We start from the raw sequence: 23372 nt of genomic DNA, 5'->3' as shown, positions 1-23372 counted from the left end.
AATAGAAGTACAGCATGGTTTGGTTAACCTTGTTTATACATAGCTCCTACCTAAGCATATACTTAGTTCAAATTATAACCATAAAAATAACTCACAACATATATTGCAATATTGCTCTTTACGATTTCCTCGAAGTGCAACTATGCCTTTCCGCCCTCTGTGCCGGCTTCCTGTACATAAAATTTGACAACGTGTGAAAAATTATACATTTGAGAGTATAATTTTAAAGTGGTACTGGTACAGTGGCATTGGTATAATTTTTGCTAGATTGCAAGGTATTGATACTGGTACAGTGACGGTACCAGGATCTATTGGAGAATGAAGATACCAAGTATTTATTGTATTGGTATTAGGCATTATGGCAGAGGCATGTGGCTTTGGTAAACACTGGTAGCCAAACGATCTTTTTTTTTCCATTGATGGGCTGTATTTGTATGGAGTAGGTACAGGAAAGATTATGCTCATGGACTTATTCCATGTCATGATAGTAATTAATGTACTGGTTGAGCTGGTTTATAAACAAAAAAAAATATATATATATAAATATATATGAGGAGGGTTCAAATGCACCAATTTTTTATGCTCCAAATTTATTCCAAATCCTCAACCGCTTGTTTCATTTGAGATGAACGCCTCAGATTTTCTCTGCCTCAAATTCTTTGTTTCCTTAAATGCGCGGTAAAGTTTTTCCATTTCTCTCCAGTGAACAAAATAGGCAAGAAATCATAATCTATTGTTCTCTCCATTTCAAAGAGATCCTTTTGATTTCTTCCCGTGGACCCAAGTTGCCATGGTTTCTCCTTCTCCTCTTTCTCCAGTAAACGAAATTGCTACTACAGTTGCTCCCTCCGCCATGCCCACCACCGAACCAGTCATGCTTCCGATCTCCGTCGAGTCTTCATCGCCACCATCTTCATTCTCTTACGTAATCTACTTTTTTTTTTTTAAAAATTTCAATTAAATTTCTTCAAAATGCAAGATAACGAAATTTAAATATCAATCAAGATGGTTAATTTTATCAACAAATGGAATTTCCAATGAGAGCACTTGAAAATTTTCTTTCAATTTACTTTCTGTGTGCAACGTGCACATGAAAATTTTGAAATATAATTGTCTCTGAGAACCTAGGCAGCACCAATAAATGAAATTTCAATTTATTTTTTTGCTAATCGAAATCTAGTCAAGTCAATTTGGGTTCAACCAAAAACCAAATTATGTACTCTTTATGTATGTAGATTGGAAGCATTGTATTTATACAAAATAATTAATATAACTATGCAAAATAATGTTCAAGAATTTGCATACTTATTATAATAAAATTTGAATTCAGAAATGTATTTATACAAATTCTCATTAAACATTGTTTTATAATAGGATGATGCTTATATGGGTGATGAGATGGAAATGGAGACAGATTTTATTCGCGAAGATGATACAAATAAGAAGAGTGCTAATGATCATGCCCCATGGAAAGGCATGGCGTTTGCGTCACTTGAAGAGTTTGAGAATTTTTATTACAATTATGCTATTTCAGAGGGATATACAGTACGGGTAAGGAGGACCACCAAATTTGCACATACAGATAAAATTTGTTACCGACAGTATGTGTGCTCTTGTGCTGGATTTTGTGAAGAGAAATCAAATGATGTTGTTGTTTTGGATCAAGAAAAAAAGAGTAGAAAAACCTTAACCCGTAGAAGTGGTTGCCCAGTATATATAAGTGTGTCAAATAAGAATGGAATATGGAAGGTAGGAAAGAGTAGAAAGGAACACAACCATCTTTTGGTGAGTCCCAATAGTCGGATATACTTAAAACAACCGGGAGGGATGCCGTCTGTGGCAAAAAGTCTAGTGGAGAAGTTTAGCGAAACAGATCTTCCTATTGGCAGAGTGCCGGATATTGTTAATTGTGATGCAAGTATGAATGTTTCACAAAGAGATTGTTGGAATCATAGAAGAGACCTTAGGAGGAAGAATTTGGACAACGGAGATGCACATGCTGTGGTGCAATATTGTATTGAGAAGAAATCACAAGATCCAAATTTCTTTTATGAAATCCAAACCGATGAAGAGGATAGGATGATAAATTTCTTTTGGATAGATTCGACCGCTCGTCAATACTATGAGCGGTTTGGCGATGTGTTGGTCTTTGATACAACTTATAAAACTAATAAGTATAGCTTGCCTTTGGGAAACTTTGTTGGAGTCAATAACCATACCCAATCCATCATGTTTGGTTTCGTCTTGTTGCAAAATGAGCAAGAAGAAACATTTGTGTGGTTATTTGAGACTTGGCTTAATGCGATGGGTGGTAAGTTACCGATATCAATTCTCACGGATCAAGACCGTGCAATTGAAAATGCAATAAGAAAGGTTTTTCCGACTGTTTCTCACAGATTTTGCCTTTGGCACATCATGAATAAATTTTCAGAAAAATATGGTTCCCTTTACAAGGATAACTCACCATTTTCTCGAGAAATGAAGAACTGTTTGTATCATTCAATCACTACTGAGCAATTTGATAATGAATGGAAGAGGATTATGAAAGACTATAAGCTTATGGAGGATGAGTGGTTGAATAATTTATTTGATATTCGGCAATCATGGATTCCCATTTACAACCGCACCATATTTTACGCTGGTATGAATACCACACAAAGATGTGAGAGCATACACTCTTTTTTTGATTCATTTCTTAACAAAGGCACCACTTTGAGAGAATTTGTGGTTAAGTACGAGCATGCTCTTGAGCATCGATATAGGGCGGAGCATGCAGAGCGGTTTACTTCAATATACAAAACTCCAATTTTGAAGTTGAAATCTCCTCTTGAAGAACAAGCTGCTGATGTGTACACACGAAAGATCTTCAGTTCATTTCAAGATGAGCTCATGGAATGCCCAAAGTTGAAGAAAAAGAAGTTGGAGAAAAGTGGATCCTCAAGCAAGTATAAGGTATCAAGTTTTCATAATACTAAGGATGCATTTATTGTAACTTTGGATGTTGAGGCGTGGGAGCATGTTGAGACGTGGGAGGTCTCTTGTGAGTGTCACTTGTTTGAATTCAAAGGTATATTGTGCCGTCATGTTGAGACGTGGGAGGTCTCGTAGGGGGTAGGGACCGTAGGGTACAGCGGAAGGACATCTGGAGAAAGGTGTAGGTCCGATGTCCATCGGATCTAGTTTGGTTTCGATGGGCAGATATACCGTCTAATTTGCTTCAGGATTTGTGCACACGAATATTAAACTAGACGCGAAAGTTCTGGCGCGAATCCTAAAGCCAATTCGACGGTGAATGAACCCGTTAGAACCAAAGTAGGTCCAGTGCCCATCGGACCTACTCTGTTTCCGGACTCAACTCTATCGGTTGAGTTGTTAATTGGTTAATTCTGTTTAAAGTAAACTATGAGAAGTCAAAACAAAATGTTTTGTTGGGTTTTTACTTTTTACAGATGAAAACCGAATAACCAATCTACAAATACCAGATTCTACTTTAGTTTGTTTGATTTAACTGAATTAGTATGGGAAACGCAACTTATAAGCAATAATATGATTACTAACTAGCTAATTTATGTATTAATATTATTAATTTAATTTTGCAATACTGATACAGTAATTACTACTATTTAAACTGTGGAGGTTTGTCACCATTAGGCATTGGATAATTAAATTTAAACTGGTATGTCATGGCGGTCTAGCTAGATCTAAAAGCGATCATGGTACTGTTGAAGAATTAATGCATTAGTCACGCGCGCAGTTGCTTGCTTGCCTGCCTCGAGTAATCTATATTAATTAAGGATCGATGCTCATTAAGCTAGCGGTAGGTGGTGTTTAGTCATTTAATACATGACGGCACAATATACCTTTGAATTCAAACAAGTGACACTCACAAGAGACCTCCCACGTCTCAACATCCTCCCACGCCATCCAAAGTCACAATATATATGGATATGATAACCTTAAAAGTTAGGGGAAATTTCATGTCTAAACAACAGATATATAATATATCTACTATTTAGATATGATAACCTTAAAAGTTAGGGGAAATTTCATGTATACTCCTCAAAAATTTCAAAATTAGGTATTTTCTCCTCTAAATTTTGAAATATCATATTCTCCTCTCTAAATTTCAAAAACTCACAAATTAATACATTTTATTGTTTTTTATGTTAAAACACATTCTAAATTTATAAAATATCCATTTTATCGTTTCATTAAAAGCATAAAACGCCCATTTGACACAAATTTGAATCTAAAGGGTTCCTTTGTCTGAACTGCTTTAAGATCCGTACTCGTTAGATCAGCACGGATCTTGAGCGAACACGCACATATATTAAAGCAACATGCACAGATTTAATGTGTTGCGCGTGGATCAGGATTGCTTTAATATTCGTGCGTGCTGGATCAACGCAGATCTTGAGCGAACATGTACATATATTGAAGCGATGTGCGCGGATCGGACGGTATAGGAACTCTTCAAAATCAAATTTGAGTCTGATGGAGCTTATTATGTTTTTAATAAAGGATAAAATGGATATTTTCAAGCTTCTAAATAGCGTTTATAGCGGTGTAGCGGGGAGACAAAAAAAAAAAGCTTTAGCGAATAGCGGAGCTATAGCGAAAGCTATTATAAATAGCGTTTTTTTATTTCAAAAATTATATTTTATATTTCTACTAATAGTAAAAAGAGTGATGCTTCTATGGACATAAGGGCCTATTTGTAAAATGAATATATTTTTATTTTCAAAGTTCAAATAGCCGATCCGAACCGTTCATCTTGTTCTCCATATTAATATATCTTTGGAGACCAAATTTTACATTTTTCTGAATTTATTTACTATTTATTAAGATGGGTATAAAAAATATCAAATTCAGACCATTGAATTTTGTACCCATCTTAATAAATAGTAAAAAAAATCAGAAAAATGTAAAATTTGGTCTCCAAGCACATATTAATATGGAGAACAAGATGAATGGTTCGGATCGACTGTTTGAACTTTAAAAATAAAAATATGTTCATTTTACAAATAGGTCCTTATGTCCATAGAAGGCTTTGCCTAGTAAAAATGTCTCATCAAGAAAAAAATATCAAATTAATTAAGAAGTTCTAATATTATTCATATTAAACCAATACAAAGTTCAAATTGTCATTCAAAATATCCCTAATTCAAAAACTATCGATATATTTTATATTCAAAATATACCACTACCATATATTAATGCATGATACAAAATTTAATTGATATAGTGGTATAGCCCGCACATGTTCCATTGTATTGATATAGCTTAATAAAGTAAAAAAAAAAAACCAATCTAGATATTAAGGTCCATTAAAATTGCAAAATCATGTTTTCAGAAAAAAAAAATTGCAAAATCATAACCCATGTAGCATAGCGGACCGCTATTGCCGCTATTGCCGCTACGCGCTATAGCGGACCGCTATTACCGCTATAGCGGTCGTAGCTTGATTAGCGCAGTTTTAGCCCGTAGCTTAGCTTTCTGGGTCTAAAACCGCTATAGCGGCGCTATAGCTTCGCTATAGCTAGCTATTTAGAAGCTTGGATATTTTATAAATTTCGAATGAGTTTTAATATAAAAATATAATAAAATGTATAAATTTGTGAGTTTTTAAAGTTTAGAAGGAATATGTAATTTCAAAATTTAGAAGGAAAAAATACTTAATTTTTAAGTTTTTGAATTGTATACATGAAATTCCCTCTAATTAAAATTAAAATTAAAAATTATATTCGTATCCGTATCCGTATCATATCACATATTAAATTTTTCTGAGAGTCAAGAGGACCCGGACTCGGAAGCGGGGGCGTTCGAAAGCCCATCGGACCAGAGCTTGTTCGATGGGCATTTCTACCGTTCGATTATGCATCAAGATTCGTGTCATCAGATGGATCTCCACTTGACAGAGCGCTTCGTCAAGTTACCGTCGCATCATCTGCTCTCTCACTCCCCGTTCCACTCGCAAGAAGCAAATTCGCTCTCACGCTCGCTCCCTCCCTCCCTCCCTTCTCTCTCTCAATCGCGGAAGAAAATTCATTTCCGATTCTTTCAATCAACTGAGCGGACCGCCTCCTCTCCTCCGAATTGCTTAGCATCGCCCCTTCTCTCTTCTTCAGCTCAACAAAATAGGTATCTTTTTAATCTCCCTTCTTAAGAAATCAGAGACAGAGATACTCGTAGAAATCAAATGCGTAATCCTAAATCAGTACATTTTGTATCCCCGCCAACTTAAGAACCCATCTTTCTTGATTTAGATCTGAATTCTACCCAATCTGATAATTTTGAAAAATCAAATGACTTGATGTTATCTGAATATGAGTAATGAACTCACAAGTCATGCATTTTTTTTTTGTTAATCACAATATGTATAATTACTTGTTATGTGTTATTTTATACAAATTAGGTCATCTATTGGCATTTTTTTTGTGATTTCTTCTAGTTTAGTATGCTGGTACGCATAATTGGGTATGAAGTGGATACTAGAGATATCATATTCTTACCTCACAAATTTCTATGGTTTTTTTTAATCAGTCCTAGTCGCCTCTTTCTTCTCACAACCTTGTCAGATCAATGGACCAACCATTCTCACCACCTACACAACAATGTTCGTTATTTTCTGCCGTCTCTTCTCATGACACCTAACATAAATACAAGCCTTTTGGAGCCAGAATTACAATAGCTACCTCAACCACAGCTTGATTCATCAATCCCTTATCGACTTGTTTAGGAACTTATTTGTTTGATTGTACAATTTCTGACAGAGAAGCAAAAGGTGGCAAGTGTGGCACCGAGCAAAAAGTCTGACGAAGGAGCAACTCAGAAAGAAACTGAAGCAATTCAGAGAGAAACATCTCCAATCGAAACTGGCAATAAACAAGTCGACGATACCTTTACCCCAAGTAGAAGGTCGGACAGAGTAGTAACCCAAAATTCAACTCGAGGAAATGAAAGAGAAACATTGGCGACCAAGCCTGGTGCTAAACAAGTAGACGGTGACTTTACACCAAGTAAAAAGTCTGACAAAGGAGCAAACCAAGCAGAAACATCTCCAGCCAAAAAGGGTGCTAGACAAGCTGATGGCACCTGTACCAGTGCCAGTAAAAATGATATTGCTGGTGTCAAACGAAACCATATTTGCGAGGAAAATCAGCAGAGCCCGACAAAGGCCTGTGGGAATCATGAAAGAAAACAAGTTAGGAGTAAAGAGAATGGCAAAGGGACTCTAAGAAATGCAAATGATGCTTCTACATCGCATGCAAACAACACAAATGTCAAAATGAATAATCGATTTAGTCATGTGCCAGTACATAAATTTATGGATCGAAATTCAAGTGCCCATACATTTGAGGTTTGTGGACTTTACTGTAGCAGTACTATATTGAACGTGTTGTGGTCTTGCCTGGTGCTGGACTGCTGGTTGAGCTAATGACCGACCTTCTATTTCTTTTATTTTTTTTCTCATAGAATTATTTTTGCGTGAGATCTGAATTCGGCAGTGTAAACGGGACAAACAACAATATCATCCAAAAATGCATTTTGCCTACTAATTTAAAAAACAAACAAACAAAGAAACTTCAAAATTGAAAATCTTTCCCGTGAAATGCTTTTCAGTTTGACTATGTTATAACCAGGAGATTTGAGCTTATAGTGTAATAGTCTTTTTCCTTCCTTTTTGTGATTTGAAGTGGAATGACTCAATAGATGATGCACCCAAAATGGAGAATGCTCAGACTGTTATGCAGAGTAAAAGAACCCAGCAAATACAAAATCAAAAAGGTCAAATACCTAAAAGAAGACGGGTGCTCAGATGGCAGCCTCACGAGGAAGAGGCCTTGAGAAAAGCCGTAAAGGAGTATGAACATTTTTTATCCTTTTTTGAGAAAAGAATTCTTTTAATGCTTGCTTGTCTGATCGTCTGACCTTAAGTATGGCTGTTATTATTTACATGGTAATACTTCCTATCCTCCTATGTTTCAGACAAGATAATTTCATTGTTCCTATAAAACCTCATGACGAGTCACTCATCTATGAAACACGGGATTATTACGCAGGCTGTATAAAAGAGTTGTATACCTTGTATATCGATAATAGTTGATAACCCCAGTTTTCTTCTTATTGTTAGTAGATACCCGATTGTTTCCTTCTTTCTTCTTGCTCCTCTCTGTATTAGTGAGTGAAAGAATAATTTCAGATTATATTTTTTTAATGTAAGGTGCTTGGTACATTCCTTATCCTATATGGTCAAATAAGCCCCTCTTGTTTTGTTGTGGTGGTATAATTAGTAATTTCTAACATAATTTTTGTATTTCGCAATCAAGGATTGGGAAAGGCAACTGGAAGGAAATTTTGGATACTTACCCGGATGAATTTACTGGTCGAACTGCAGTATGATATTTTTTTTTCTCAAACTAAAGTCAAATTTTCTATCATGAAGGATGAAATATTTTTAATATAACAAATATATTAACGCAGGTTGACTTGAAGGACAAGTGGAGGAACATGACCCGTTATTGAGGTATATGCATGGTTGCTGGTCTTTCTGTTTTTGTGTGTGTAAGAATATCATAGGAGTAGATAGGGTGTTAGGCCTGTTGATGTTTCTAAAGCTTTTGTTGTAGACGTTGTTCATGGGCTCTTTTTGTTCTCTTCCGCCTGTTCCATATTGCTCAAGTTATTTACCATTCCTCCAGTAATACTGCCTCCAAGTTTTCTTTGCAAATAGATAGGGTTTGTATTAGTATATAACTTTATTACAAAAATTAAAGGGAGATGCGTTTTGAATTCTGCTTGCCACTCAGATGTCCGAGAGAATTTTTACCGATGGTGCCTCTGAATAAGGGTAGTACCATGTTTTTGTTTTTCCTTCTTTGATGGATGCATTGATTTTCTAGGGAATGTTTACAGGCAGAAAGAAGATTTCATTAGATTGGTCTACTATGTGCTTTGGTTTTGTTATTACTTATTAATATAGAACCTGTAAATTCAAGTTTTTGTACATGTTTGACTATGCCTCATTAACGGGTGAGGCTGAGCCGAAATTGTCCGGGACGAAAAAAAATTCTCTTGGGAAAATTGCAACTGAGAACCAAATCGTCTCGGTTTTTTTTTTTTCTATTCCATAGCTATGTTCGCTGTGACCCCACTACATGTGAATGTTAGATTATATTCGTCACAGATCCACTCCTAACTTAGTTGGGAGTGTAAACGGATCAAATTTTATCCGAAAAATTCGGATCTGTATCTGGATTTTTGCGGATTCGGATGTTTGAATGTATAGATAGTTTGCGGATATGGATATGGATACGGATACGGATACAGTTTTAATTTCGGAGATGGATACGGATAATTACTCGTATCCATAAATTTAATAAAACGGATATCTGTTAGCAGTTTAGCATTGGTAAAAGTTTGCCACCCGTTAGTTTCCTCCTCTTGAATCCAATTTCCGTTGTTTCAAACCTCTTCTCTCGCAAAGTTTCATGAAATTTCCATCGAATAAATTAGTCATCATTCGCATTGCTTGGCCAAATTCTCTCACCACCCTTCCTTTATTCAACTATTCCTTTTCTTCTTCATCAATTAGATAGGTTTTTTCTTTGTGTAAACCAAATCGCGGTTTGGAATGCGATTTAGTCGTTGACAGGGTTGCTCTTTTTCTCTCAAAAAAGCTTCTGGTAGCTTGACGTTCTTTCTTGATGTTGATTTTTCTCTCTCTTTTGGTTTGGTAACTTGTAAAGGACCAAGTAAGCAAGTCAATTTTTGTGTAAATGATGATTGAGCAAGCTGATTGATTGAAATTTCGCTTCTTTTGACATTTGGTTTCTTGTGAGCTAAGCTTAGGACCTCTAGGTTGATTTAATTTTTGGTTTTGGTTGAAAACATAAAACCCTAGGATTTTCCTGATACCGAGTTCAAGTTCTTGCTATACCAATGGATAGCTGTCTGTTGCTCTGTTGATACCTTTGTGTGATTATGTAAAAACGGTATTGAATTTCTGTAACCCTCTCAAATGCTATTTACTGATATGATATATTGGTTGGTTGTTCCAGGAACTTGTGTAGAACAAAAAGGAATATAAAGGGTGAGAGATGCAAATTTATCTTAATCAATGTCCATAAACAGTAGTGTTCCTAGAGGTTTGTAGTTGGTTGGATCTTAATCAGGCCGCCACATATTGCTTTTAGCAGTACAAGGAGGGGACAAGTAATTAAATTTCACATCTTGTGCCATTGCAATAAAACACCGGATTTTAGATATGGTAATCTGTACTTGCTCAAACATATATAGATACAACTTATCTCAGTACTTGCTCTCAAAAGTGTTTGGATATATCACATATATATCATCAGCACATTGATCCCAGAAAGCACATGTTCAAGTCATAAGATGAGATCCAGTGATGCTAATTGATATCTAGTGACCCCCAAAGAAGTTCCCCCTGTTTTTTTCTTCTTTTGTATTATTTGGACATGGGGAGCTGAATTAGGTTTTTTTTTTTTTATTTGTTGTTGTTCTTGCAAAAGCTGAATTTTGTTTTTGGCTCGATTCAACTCGTCTCACGAGCTGACTCATATTTTAACTTATTAATTTCTATAAGTCTTGTAATAACTCCCCTCCCAAGATGCTGTAGTTTAAAAAAGGGGCTCATTGACAAAATTATCTTCTTGATTTTCTTCTTTGATAAAGAGAGGCGCTGATTTGACCAATGTTGACCCAAGAGAAGGCAAAGACTCGAGAAATTTTTTATTAACCTTCTCAAATTCTAGATCCAAATTAGGAGCTGTGATGCTCTCGCCTTAATTCCAAGTAAAAAGTGATTCTGGTGATCTGGCCCGATCACCGATGGCACCTCAGCTAGGAAACAGGTCACCAGTCACAACTCACAACTCACAAGTTCACAAACCAGTAATAACGACGGAGGAAATTTGGTTTGTCTTATCCGAAGCTGGTCCAGTAGATGTTGGTGAGCACTTTCCACCCAAATCAGGTTGAGAAAATGGGAGCAAACAGTAAAAGAGGCTCATGCCCTTAGGAAATCACGTCATAAGGAAAATTCAATTCCTTCTCTGTTTCCACTTGCGCATCGTCCCACCTAAATTAAAAGAGTCATATATAGGCGATGACATTAGACTTACACCCCTTAAGATTATCGGATATTAGAGAAATGGTAGAAATTGATTGTTTTCTCCGGACTTGCTTAAATTAATCCCAAATCGTGTTGTACAAGTCAATTGCATGGAGTTTTTAGTAAAATTGACTGAGTAATAAACAGTCTGATTAACAATTCAACTTGTATTTTAATTTGTTTTCTTTGGTCCACACCCTAACCCTCCTCTCACTAATAAATCACAAGCACAACATTTATAGTTTTCACTTTTCAAACAGATCTAATTTTTTAAAAGTAACTTATAACAAATTGTTGCTAAAGCTATCAGTAAATGTTTAGCAAACTTTTTAATTACTAGTGCAAACTTATTTTATTACTAGAATTAATTATAGTTCCGCGAAGGTTCCTATAAATTGTTAAGATTTTAGTTTACCACTAAAACAATTAATTCTGATTATAACAAAATTAGCAAAACAATTATAGTACAATGTATTATATAGTACACATAAAAAAAAATACGGTGTTGATCAAAATAAGACGTGGTCTCTAAATTAATGTAGTTATATAATTTTTCAATTGATAGCTAGTTGCATTAAATATTATTTTTCATACTTTTTCTCCCCTCTTTCTTTCTCTTAGTCCTTTTGAAATTATTCAAGAACTTAATTGATCAATCATTGGGAAGGTTCAGAATTCTAGTAGCGAGAGACTATATATATATTTAAATATTGAGTTACGTTGAAGATTATTTTATTTATAAAAGATAGAAGACTTTATATATCCCTATCTTTATTTCATTAAAAAGAATTTCGAATTTTTAGCCTTTAGATGTAGATGGCGATCTTCTCCTGTAATAACTGTCACGTGTCCAGCGCACGTTAAGGGCTTGTTCTTCTGTGTCAATTTAGTTGGAGCAACTCGTAAAGCGACATAGTAACGATATACGCAAATAGTTGGAGCAACACGTTAAGGGCTTGTTCTTCTTGTGCTCAGGACTGAGAAACATAGTAACGATATACGCGAATTATTCGAATCGAACTTTGAATAAAACGCAAAAAAAAATATAATACGTTTTATTCATGAATATAATGCGAGTCACAAATTATTCGCAAAAAAAAAAAAAAAAAAAAAAAAACCAAATTTTATTTTTGGGGTTTTTTTGCTTCTTTATTGTACCGAATTATTCTCAAATTATTACCCGAACCACAAACTTTTGACGCCAAACCGATCCAAACTATTCATTTGTTGCTATGCTTAGGAGTTAGGATGTGCAAAACTTCAGCTCACCAAGAATATGAATGTAAATGTTAACTTGGGGTTTTTTTTACTTTATTATTGTACCGAATTATTCTCGAATTATAGCCAAATTATTACCCGAATCACAAATTTTTGGCGTCAAACCAACCCGAGCTATTCATTTGTTGTTATGCTCACGAGTCAGGATTTGCAGAGCTTCATGGGAAAACTTTAAACTTTCGAATTAATTTAGTATAAAGTCAATCAGTCAAAATTAGAAGGTTTATAAATAATTTTAATGCATTCATTTTTTGAATTTTTTTTACCATTTGACTCTATACAAAATTAATTTGAAAATTTAAAATTTTTGTATGTTGACACATTACTCGTAAAGTAGATAGATTTCAACAATTTGGATTCATTTTTTGAAGTTAATCATATAGATTTTAGAATTGTGTTTACGAAAAAAATTTAGTGAACTTAGAAACACCCTAGTTTTACCCTTAACGTTTAACATAGTTTGAACATCGATGAGATAATAATATTAACAGAGCAATTTTTCCTTTTTACAGCGCATAAACAATAGATTATAAACAGAACTGCTGATGACTAATGCTCTGCATGAAGCAAACACTACTTTGTCAATATTTTTACCCAGTAAAAGATTCAAGTCTCCTCATTTTTTATTTTATTTAAATGTTCATGTCGGATATCTCTCTCTCATTCTGTCTCTCCCGGCCTTCTTCAACTATATTTTGTAATGTTTTGAGAGACTAATCATTTATATTTTGTTGTGATCCTTTCTTTGGATTTTCTTAAATTAATCATCTATATTTTTTTACTTGACATGTCTTGATTCAATGCTTCAAATAATTAAAATTTATTATTACAAACAAATTAGCTTACAAAAATTATGTGCCACGTAAAAAAAGGATGCATTTAACAATGTGAATCAGAGCAAATTTTAAGAATCCAAAACCTGAAAACCCGAAACCCCAAAAACTTTATGATTGAGGTGGCATCTACGCTACGCCTACGCATATATGGTGTGAAGGCCGGACCGGACCGGACTGGACCCCAAAAACTTTATGATAATGGTTATATTATATATAGGTTTTTCGGGGGGTCCATTTTGTAAAAGAACATAACACATTAATTGATTGATTAATTGTACAAGCCTCATATAATTGATGACGTGGCATCTGGTGGGCTTGAATTCCTTGCCCCAATTCAGATGCAAAGGTTAATTTTTCTTCTCAGTAAACTAGGAATTAGTTTATAATTCTAATAAATAAAAGCAATGATTATTATGTTGCATTATAAAATTATCAAAGTTTACTATGAATTAGATGATAAAAGTTATCAAATTTAAATTGTGATTGGTAGCATAGAAATTTGAATTATTGTCAGATTAATTTAATTCATATATATTTTTGTATTAAGTTACCTATATTTGCACCTCCTTATTAATTATGTAATGTATTAATTAATATGTAAAATACCCCAAAATGAGAAAAAGAGGAAATTTAATAGTGGATTTTTGTAGGTAATTAACTAGCTAGCATGGTAGCATAGAGCAATAATGGCGGAAGGCGTGAAATTGAAATGATGAAGTCAATAAATTAATTGGCAATCATTTTCCTTGATTTTATAGGTTATCATATCGTATACGAAAAATACCGATTTTTTTATATATATATTCAAAACTTCAATCAAATTACAAAAAATAACCGAAGTACCGTTGAAATTCGATTTTTACCCAATCCGGTTATCCAATAACCGGAATTTATAGAAATGTCCGGTTAACCACTCCCCGGACTCAAAATGCACAAATCCGGTTAATGGTTAACCGGATTTGTGCATTTTGCCTTCTTTTTTTTTTTTTTTTTTTTTTTTTTGAAAACAGAAATTTTTTTATTTTTTGTATTAAAATATTAGAAATATTGAATATATTTCTTTGAAAACAGATATAATACAATATAATTTGATTTATTAGAAAGACTGCAACAAATAACCCGGATCAATATTTTTCAGATCCGATTTTTCGCGGCTGTAAGAAAAATTAATATATTTCTTTATGTGTTATTGGAAAAAAATAAAAATAATTAGATTCTGAGTTATTGATCCCGGTTCAAAAGTCACTTCTAGGTAATCCAGAAAATATTGTGACCTTTCTAGTACATTTAATTAATAAAAAGTTGTATCTATTTTGAGAATTCTTTTTGAAAAACAATAATTAAATAAATTAAAGTTTTTGATTTTTTTCAAAAATAGATACAACTTTTTATTAATTAAATGTACTAGAAAGATCACAATATTTTCTGGATTACCTAGAAGTGACTTTTGAACCGGGATCAATAACTCAGAATTTAATTATTTTTATTTTTTTCCAATAACACATAAAGAAATATATTAATTTTTCTTACAGCCGCGAAAAATCGGATCTGAAAAATATTGATCCGGGTTATTTGTTGCAGTCTTTCTAATAAATCAAATTATATTGTATTATATCTGTTTTCAAAGAAATATATTCAATATTTCTAATATTTTAATACAAAAAAAATAAAAATAAAAAAATTTCTGTTTTCAAAAAAAAAAAAAAAAAAAAAAAAAAGGCAAAATGCACAAATCCGGTTAATGGTTAACCGGATTTGTGCATTTTGAGTCCGGGGAGTGGTTAACCGGACATTTCTATAAATTCCGGTTATTGGATAACCGGATTGGGTAAAAATCGAATTTCAACGGTACTTCGGTTATTTTTTGTAATTTGATTGAAGTTTTGGATATATATAAAAAAATCGGCGAAAAATAAGTAGTAAAATATATATATATATAATGTACCGTACGTCTACATTACTCAAATGAAATACAGAAGAACATGTGAATCGCTCCATTAATTCTTTTCCCGTCCTGACGATGTGGGACCTGCGCTGCAGGCTGCAGCGATTCGTCTCTCTAACGGGCAAGTGGTAACGGATGGATGAAGTCAGCAATTTAATTAAATGGGGGCCGGGCCTCATGCCCAATTAATCGATCCTTGCATATATTAATTGTTGACGGCACGGCATGGATGCATGCATCAATTTCATCTTTGACTTTGAGCTCCTTAATTGGCATGGGTCTTAATTAATTAATTTGTTGCTTTATTGTTCCAGTTGCTATATCGGTTCCTCCATTTTCGCCTCTAGCTATATATATATATATATATTTCATGACACCTAGCTAGCTAGCTTGTATCGCTTCATTGAGCTGAGCATGCGCTGTACATACATCCAACAAGCTGTTAATCTAACTAATTAAGCTGGACATCCAACTTAATTAGTTATATTTATTAGCATTTAGGGGCATTACAGTACGTACATCCAACAAGTTATACATATTGCTAATTTAAATGACACATTCGCTACATTTGGGAACATTTGCTACACCTTGTTTCTAATGGATACATGCCTCAATTTGTATCATAAAAAAAAAAAAAAAAAAACAACTGTGAGTTTGTGTAGATTTCATTCATAATTCGATGTCACATGTGTTTTGGTATAGTAAAATATCATAACTTTACTATTTTATTTAAATTTCAAATTTAAAAATTAAAGTACTGAATCCAATTTGTGATATTGTTATTTTATTCTATATCAAGCAGCTAAAGAATTGAATTTAATTAATTAACAATGATAGATTAATTTCAATGCCTTTATTTTTATTTTTACATTTTAATCTAACATAATTTTACTATATATACATGTCACTCGTTAAAAAAAAAAAAATACTAATGTAATGCTTTATATTTGATATTTAAATTTTAAATTTGAAATATAAATAAAAAGATAAAAACATTAAAATATATAGTATTTTCAAATAAAATGCTCCACCTAACTAACGATTTGGAGGACCCTCTGGTTGAATTTTTTTGTAGCACCTAGTTAGATCCACGGAACCGTTGTTCTATGCAATGGATAAATTTGTTTTCTATCTCTACCGAACATTTGTTTCAGTGAACCTGTTTTTTGTAAATAACATTTCTCCTTTCATCTGAAGAATTTTGTTTAATTATAGTTAAAAAAATTCAGAAGATGCATATAAACATGTTGTAAATATTTATTATTTTCATTGACTGCAAAATTGACATGAAAACTCGTGCAATTTGATCAAACTTTTAATTAAATTTATGCATTTCTTAGTATAAAAAAATAAATGTATTCCCAAAGACATCAATAATAAATTAATAATAGCAGAATACATGACTGTTATGTTATTATTACTTTATGACTTGAAATATGATCCGTATAAATTAAACACCGATTTGCCCTCGCAACACAATATAGATGTACACTGGAAGTATGTATAAATTTTTAATAATTAATATATCATTTTGAATTGTCTTAAATAAGTTAATATAAGTTACGTACCATATATATGACTCAAAATGTATATGAAATTGATTAAAATCATGAAATACTATACACAACATGTCGTAAATTCAATTTTTGATATTTGTTGAATTTGAATATTATTTGTCAATTTTTTTTAACATTAGAATTCAAAATACAACTGAAATTAATTTATGAAGACAAACATGCTCCAACATGCATGCTTTTGAGACATTCTAGTATCATTGTTTGCATAAATATTTGATGAATTATTTGATTAGAACAAATAAAATTATGAGCAAGTAATTGATACATTGTTGATGAGGAGCACATGTTGCTTTTGACGATTGTATAAGTTGGAACATAAATATTAATAAAAATAATCGAATAGTAGTACGTAACTTGTTCCATAGCATGATCACTCTCGCAGTATATATATATTGTGATGTACTTTTTTCGCAATTAATTAATAATATTTGGTGGATATGTACTTGTTCGTGCCGTAAACAAATATTTAAAGATTTTTCTAAAAAAGAATTTTATATAAACATAATATTGTTTGAAAATAATGTATTATCTCTCCTCATTTTTAACAACTATATATTTTACTTCTCACCTCTATCATCTAAGTAATTTAAATTAATGTTGTAAATAACGGTTTGCGGTCGTCGGACAGACATGCATAATACCGCGAAGCGATTAATCATAAATAATCGAGAATAATCGGCCGGTTAGTCGGAAAAATCCATGATGGTTTGGTCACCGCCAATGACTAATATGTATTGCATTGTATTGTCATATCCATACCCGTACATGTATCGTGTTGAACCTAAAGCAATTAATTGTTCTTTAAGAAACCTAAAGCTTCATTTGCTAGTAATAAATCCAAAATGAACCTAACGCACTTGTTCATTATTGTCCAAAGTAGAAAATAAACAACGATTGTTTAGTGCATTTCATTTGATTTTTGAAGGTTTTTCCTAATATTCTTTTGAAACAAAATTTTCGGTCCTCAATTTTAATTTTATTAAAAACAAAAGATGTAAAAAAAATTCAGGGTAGTAGTGAGGTTGGATTTTGCGAAAATAAGATGTACTTGTTTATTTATTATTTTTGAAAAAATTCAGTCAAATAAGATGTAAAAAATAAAATTGAACACAGGAGAGGAGAAGAGGAATATTATTTTCATGACAAAAATTACAAACCCATCATTTATTAGATATATTTACAAGTATATTTGATGACAATCATTAATAATAAAAATGTATATAACTTTGTTATTTGCATAAAATCATTAATTTAGTAGCAGTGCATTATTTGATGACAATCATTAATAGTAAAATTTTATCTAATTTAATACATTATTTGTGAAAAATTTTACTGAAATTAAAAAAAATCTTAACCAAATTTATAAAAGTTGTAAGGTTAGTGAAATAAAAGTAAGCTGAAGTATATGGCTTGCTCTGCACGCAAAGGACTATTGCTAAAACTGTCGAATCAATCAAGTAAAAAATGATTCATGCGGAATGCACCGGTAATTTCTAAACTCAAAATTTATATTACCTCAGGTGCTATCATCATCTTTCCTAAAACCCCAAACGAATAAGTTTGAGCGACTCTCTGTCTCAGCTCCTCCATTCCAAATCTGTTTGGTATCTTAGCAAATCTGTTTGCTATCATCATCTTTCCTAAAATCCCAAACTAAAAACTCAGGTGGTCCATTCCAAATTTGTTTGTTTGATATCTTAGGAAATCCTCTTTCCATTTTCGTTCGATCACAAGTTCACAACGGCTATTTGCCCCGCTCCTCCTATTCTTCTATTCAGTGGCATTTAGTTCCGCGAGGTAGAGAGAGATCGGGAGAGCGTGCCTCTATCTTACGCCTCTCCTCTCGCTCCAAGCCTCCGCTTCTACTCTCCTCCCGCGCGTGTGAGACTATTTCTATAAAACCTCCGATCTCGTCGCATAAGAAGCGATCGTCACCGAACCACCGCAGTAGCCCTCGCTGAGCTGAGCTGGATCAAGTCTTTCAGGCGGTAGGAGTTGGAGGAGGAGGGGAGAGGGAGAGGGGAAGAGGAGAAAGGGAGATCAGGGATAGAAGGGGTGAGAACTGAGAAGGAGAGGAGGGTGGGAAGGGAGAAGTGAGGGGGAGAGAGATCCGGGAGAGAGCGCTTCCATGGAGCTCTGACAAGCGTCTTCTCCCTCTTAGGTACTTTTCTCTAAATTTCCTCTCTAAATTTCACACTACAATGTTGAAATTCTGTCAATTGGTCTAGTATTTTGCATTTTTGACCTTAATTTTGACAAATTTTTTGTTTCTTTTACAATTGTGAAAAATTTCGATTTCGTTTAGTTTCTGCTTCAGTATCGTTTTTTTACCATAATTTCTTGATAAAGGGGTTTCAAGGGCTTTTATGCATGATTATCAATTCACGCTTCATTTTTTTTTTCAATTTCAGTGAGAAATCGTGTATCTCAGGGTTTAAGATCCAGAAACAAGGATTTTCTGGGGTTTAAGATGCAGAACCACTTCAAATCTCTAGTCAATCAGGATCTGGTGCTGTTAGAGCAGGTTACACTTCTAACACAAAGCTATCATTTGAATCAAACTCGTATGAAAATATTGCTAAGATCAAACTCACAGCAGGTAGATTTTTTCCCTCAAATTGAGAAAAACTAACTTCATTTCTTATAATATGCTAGAGGATCTAAGTGAATGTTGGAATTTTGATGAGATAATTTGGCAGTGAACCTTGGATTCTAGATATCATGTTTCGTTTTGCTAAGTGCAGTGTTAAACAGAACATTTATTATGAAACTGCTGGGTCGTTAATGATTTTTTTACATGTTTCAGTCGATAATTTAATATAATATATTATATTGCTGTTAACAGATAGAGAATCACCATCAAGGCTGGTGAGGTTATTCTCGTCATTATAGAATGGAGAGACAGAGGAGAGAAGATGAGGTAAAGTACCCTTCATTGAAGAAGGGTCAAGAAGCTGAGCATTCCCTCTTCATCAGGATTGGTTTTGTGTTTAATTTATTTCTTCGGGCATAATTTAATTTCACTCCGTGCATAATCATCTATCACACACGGGTAAAAAAAAAAGACGTCTATTTCATAATTATTAATGAATATACTATCAGATAGTTAGCACTTAACTCTACTTAATTTTTTAGCAAAATGAAGGCACCAACAGGCTAAGTTTTAGTCTATAATTTACACTTAAGTTTTGTTCCCATGGAAAACAAACACAAAGTAACAGTATTTAGAACATATCCAAATGATCAAAGCTGGTATTTTTGGCTCATCTCAATTGCCATTGCTGTTATAAGGTATATTATACTACAAGTAACAAGTCTGTGGCACCTTACTTCATCCAACCCTATTGACCGGTTTCCCAATCATAGTGCTGCTTTGAAGGCGCTTGCTTGGTGTCCCTTCCAGAGCAATCAACTAGCATGAGGAAGAGGTAGTAAGTGAATTATTCTTCTAATTAATCTTGTGTTACGATAATCTATTGTCGGTTTGATTTGCTGCTGGTTTGGGCCGTAGTCTGGTTCCTGGGGTACACCTAAGCTGTTTGTATTTTCAATTCTGTAGGAGCAGGAAGTTGGCACATGCACTAGCTACTGATTTTCCTTGACTTGTGCTCGAATAGACAACTCAGCAGGAGAAAGAGAGGCTGTTGGTTAGTGTTACCTTTTCAGTTTCTTTTTTGGTTATATTTATTCCATTTCTCTTGACATTATAAAAATGTTTGAAATATTGTAACAATAAACCAAGCAGGTACTGTTTTTTAATAATGTGCAATTGAAATTCCATAAAAGCTGATCTCACATGGTTGCTATTGTCTTTGGAATTAAGCGGTGAGTGTCGAGTCAAGAACAGTAGATCCAAGCAGCAATGATGGGTTTTCAATTGGTTATATTTATTTCATTTCTTCCATTACCGTTCTTCCAAATTGTCAATTTATTTCCTTCCTATTTAATTTTTTGGTTGTTTTGTGAACAAGGTTCCAGATTTATCTACCCGTCTCTTCTGAGCTAAGTTTTTCTGGTATCTCTTCCTATCTCTTCCTGCACATAGGTAAAGTACTGTCTTTCCATCTTCTTTGCTTTTTCTCTTTATCAATGGAATCAGTTGAGAAATATATACATATTCAAGCTTGTCACCATCTTTCTGCTCCCTTCACAAGTTTGTAAACAATTTATAACAACCTTAACAACAATGATTAGAATGATAAAGATGCAATAGAAGCATATTACAACTGAGGTAAAAAAAAAAAAAAAAGAAATGTTGCAAGTGCATTCAAGAGACATGTCATAAGTTAGTACAAATTGAGATGATATACTATTAGATCCGCACAATCTCTTACAACCTCTATCAAAAGGAATTGAACTAATCCCATCAATCAGTCAAAACAGAAGTATAAACCAGCTGGCCCCTAACGGTGTCGAAGAACTGTTCAATTCATTATGTAACAAATAATTAATGTTACCCCTGTTAAAACAATCTATGCTGACAGGTAAAGGCACTGCAATAGTCAATAGAACTGCAGGAGTGAGATGTGAACTGCATATGAAGAACGCAGACATCATTAGGTGTATTATCCAATATACTGGTTAGTGGATAAAACTATTGTGAATTTTTTTGCCAAAATACGTAGGATAATTCGATGTTTATGTCCAGCTGCATATACAAGTGCAAATTGCTTGCTACTGCCATGATCTCAGAAAGTAACCATAGATAAGGGAATTTTTTTTTACAATCAGTTAGATCTTTTATATAATACCTACCAGGTGCCATGCCTTTATTGACAATACAAGTGTTCTGTCCAAGCAACTTATAGTACTGGTGCTTACAAGGCAACGTGTAAAAAAACATGCCAGCATGGAAGGTTCAATACTTATTGACTAACACATGGGAAAGAAAAAAACAAAGCAAGAAGTAGAACCATAATACCAGTGAACAATAATCTGTATTATGACCTTAAGCTTTGTCAAACATTTTTTCATCAGAACTGAGCCTTCTCAAAATAAAACAAATTGTACCATTTCTTGACATCAGCTTTGAGCCTTGTCGAAGTAAAGGATATTATACCATTTTTCTCTTTAAAAAAATTCATAATTTTTACAACTATTATATAAAATGTGGGTTGAGGAACAAGAACCAGCAATGTGAATACTAGAGCAACTATATAGAGTTTCATATTTTAATTGATTCTCCCAGTTAAGCCAGCATTAAATTGATCTGGTACAGTAATCTCCAACCTTTCTTAATTCCAGGCTCCTTTTCTTTTCTTTGTATTGACATTAATTAGTGTTTATCCTCTGCGCCTTCCATTGTGTTGGGTTCATCTTCCAATTTAGGTCTCAAATTTGTTAGAATTGCCAACTGGTTTTCAAATTGCAAATGCATGGTATAATAAAACCATTCATGCTTGCAAATTGCCAACTGGTTTTCACCTTAATTAAATGTTTTCTCACATGATCAGATTCTTCAACCTTTTCTTCCTTGAGAAAAATGATCATGCTTGTAACTTAGGAAAATCAGATGCATATGTATAACTTGTCGGTCTTCTCTTTTTGGTTCTTGATGCACTTCTTCTTTCTTCAGATTTGTTTGAAATCAAAACATGACTTACTGGTATGTAATGTACACTGGTAGACTGGTATGCTTGTGTTGATTGGGTCTTTCTTATTTGTATAAGATTATGCCTTAACAATAACCAGATTTTATCTGTGATTTTTTATGTGTAGGTGCTAGACATGGCACGGACCATTATTATGGAAGCGAGTTAATATCGAGCTATCTCTAAAGGTGGAAACCTAATATCAGGTCGACAGATCAGGTCAGCACTGCTTCTCGAGCCCAATTTGTTAAAGCCTCTTCGCCAAGACCAGCCTCATTGTGAACATACTTCCAAAACCATCTCATTTTTTCCCAAATATATTAATTAGTGCATCACTTGATTGATGATATCCCATGCATATATTTCCTCAATGTGATCTTCAACATCCTTAACAAGAAGTTCACAATTACTTCTTGTACCCATAGTACATGGTTATTTGGCTTTGCTTACTATCCTTTCTTTTTTTGTGTAAAAAGTGTGGGGCCCAGTGTCGGGCTGTTGAACTTATAGTAAGCTGACGTCTATCCTTCTTTTTAGCAGTTTTGTGTAAGCAATTCATCTAACCGTGGGAGTAGTGTATTTCCTTGTCAGCTGGGGCATGGGTCTACTAGAACGTGCAGTAAGTTAAATAGAAAACTTTGTTAACATTTTAATTTTCAGTAAGGCTATGGTACAATGCATAGCGCAGATTGATCCGTACTACGGATCAATATTTTTGTTTTCGATGTCCAAGTAGTTAATCTGAACCGTTCAATGTGAAATAATATAAAAAATATACTTGCAGACTAAATTTTACATTTTTTAGGATATTTTACTATTTTTTAGATAGGTAGAAAATCACTACTTTTGAAGGTCTAGAATCTTTAGATGAAGTGATTTTCAACCTTTTTAAAAAAATAGTAAAAAAATTCTAAAAAAAATGTAAAATTGATCTGCAATTACATTTTCATACGAAAATCTTATTGAACATTTTAGATCGATTGTTTAAACTTTGAAAATGAAGAAATT

At 33.5% G+C, this 23372-nt stretch overlaps 2 protein-coding genes and 1 long non-coding RNA gene across 3 annotated transcripts in view; all 3 read left to right on the top strand.

The window, feature by feature from the left end:
- The first annotated feature begins 1198 nt into the window (after positions 1-1198).
- LOC144549921 (protein FAR1-RELATED SEQUENCE 5-like) lies at positions 1199-8793 on the top strand. The gene is made up of 5 exons (XM_078298484.1): positions 1199-3067; positions 6774-7360; positions 7698-7864; positions 8331-8397; positions 8485-8793. The coding sequence occupies exons 1-5, from the start codon at positions 1387-1389 to the stop codon at positions 8524-8526; spliced, it is 2544 nt and encodes an 847-aa protein (XP_078154610.1). The 5' UTR covers positions 1199-1386; the 3' UTR covers positions 8527-8793.
- A 10757-nt stretch (positions 8794-19550) lies between these two features.
- LOC144549933 (uncharacterized) lies at positions 19551-20656 on the top strand. Its single transcript, XR_013509953.1, has 3 exons — positions 19551-20204; positions 20336-20420; positions 20597-20656. It is a non-coding gene; the product is annotated as an uncharacterized LOC144549933 (long non-coding RNA).
- A 2306-nt stretch (positions 20657-22962) lies between these two features.
- LOC144549920 (uncharacterized) overlaps positions 22963-23372 on the top strand; it is a 30753-nt gene continuing 30343 nt past the window's right edge. Inside the window, exon 1 of the mRNA XM_078298483.1 lies at positions 22963-22983. Coding sequence (XP_078154609.1) covers positions 22963-22983 — 21 coding nt within the window. The remainder of the gene's footprint in view (positions 22984-23372) is intronic.

Source organism: Carex rostrata, unplaced genomic scaffold, assembly GCF_964058835.1.
Source record: "Carex rostrata unplaced genomic scaffold, lpCarRost1.2 SCAFFOLD_42, whole genome shotgun sequence".
Classification (NCBI taxonomy): domain Eukaryota; kingdom Viridiplantae; phylum Streptophyta; class Magnoliopsida; order Poales; family Cyperaceae; genus Carex; species Carex rostrata.
Note: the sequence above shows the minus strand (reverse complement) of the source record. Positions and strands in the feature narration are given on the sequence as shown.

Bases quoted from the DNA above. Each gene is read 5' to 3' on its own strand.
- LOC144549921 (XM_078298484.1), top strand. From the start codon at position 1,387: ATGGGTGATGAGATGGAAATGGAGACAGATTTTATTCGCGAAGATGAT. The intron at 3,068-6,773 runs GTATATTGTGCC...AATTTCTGACAG, and splicing joins TCACTTGTTTGAATTCAAAG to AGAAGCAAAAGGTGGCAAGT. The intron at 7,865-8,330 runs GTATGAACATTT...TTCGCAATCAAG, and splicing joins TTGAGAAAAGCCGTAAAGGA to GATTGGGAAAGGCAACTGGA.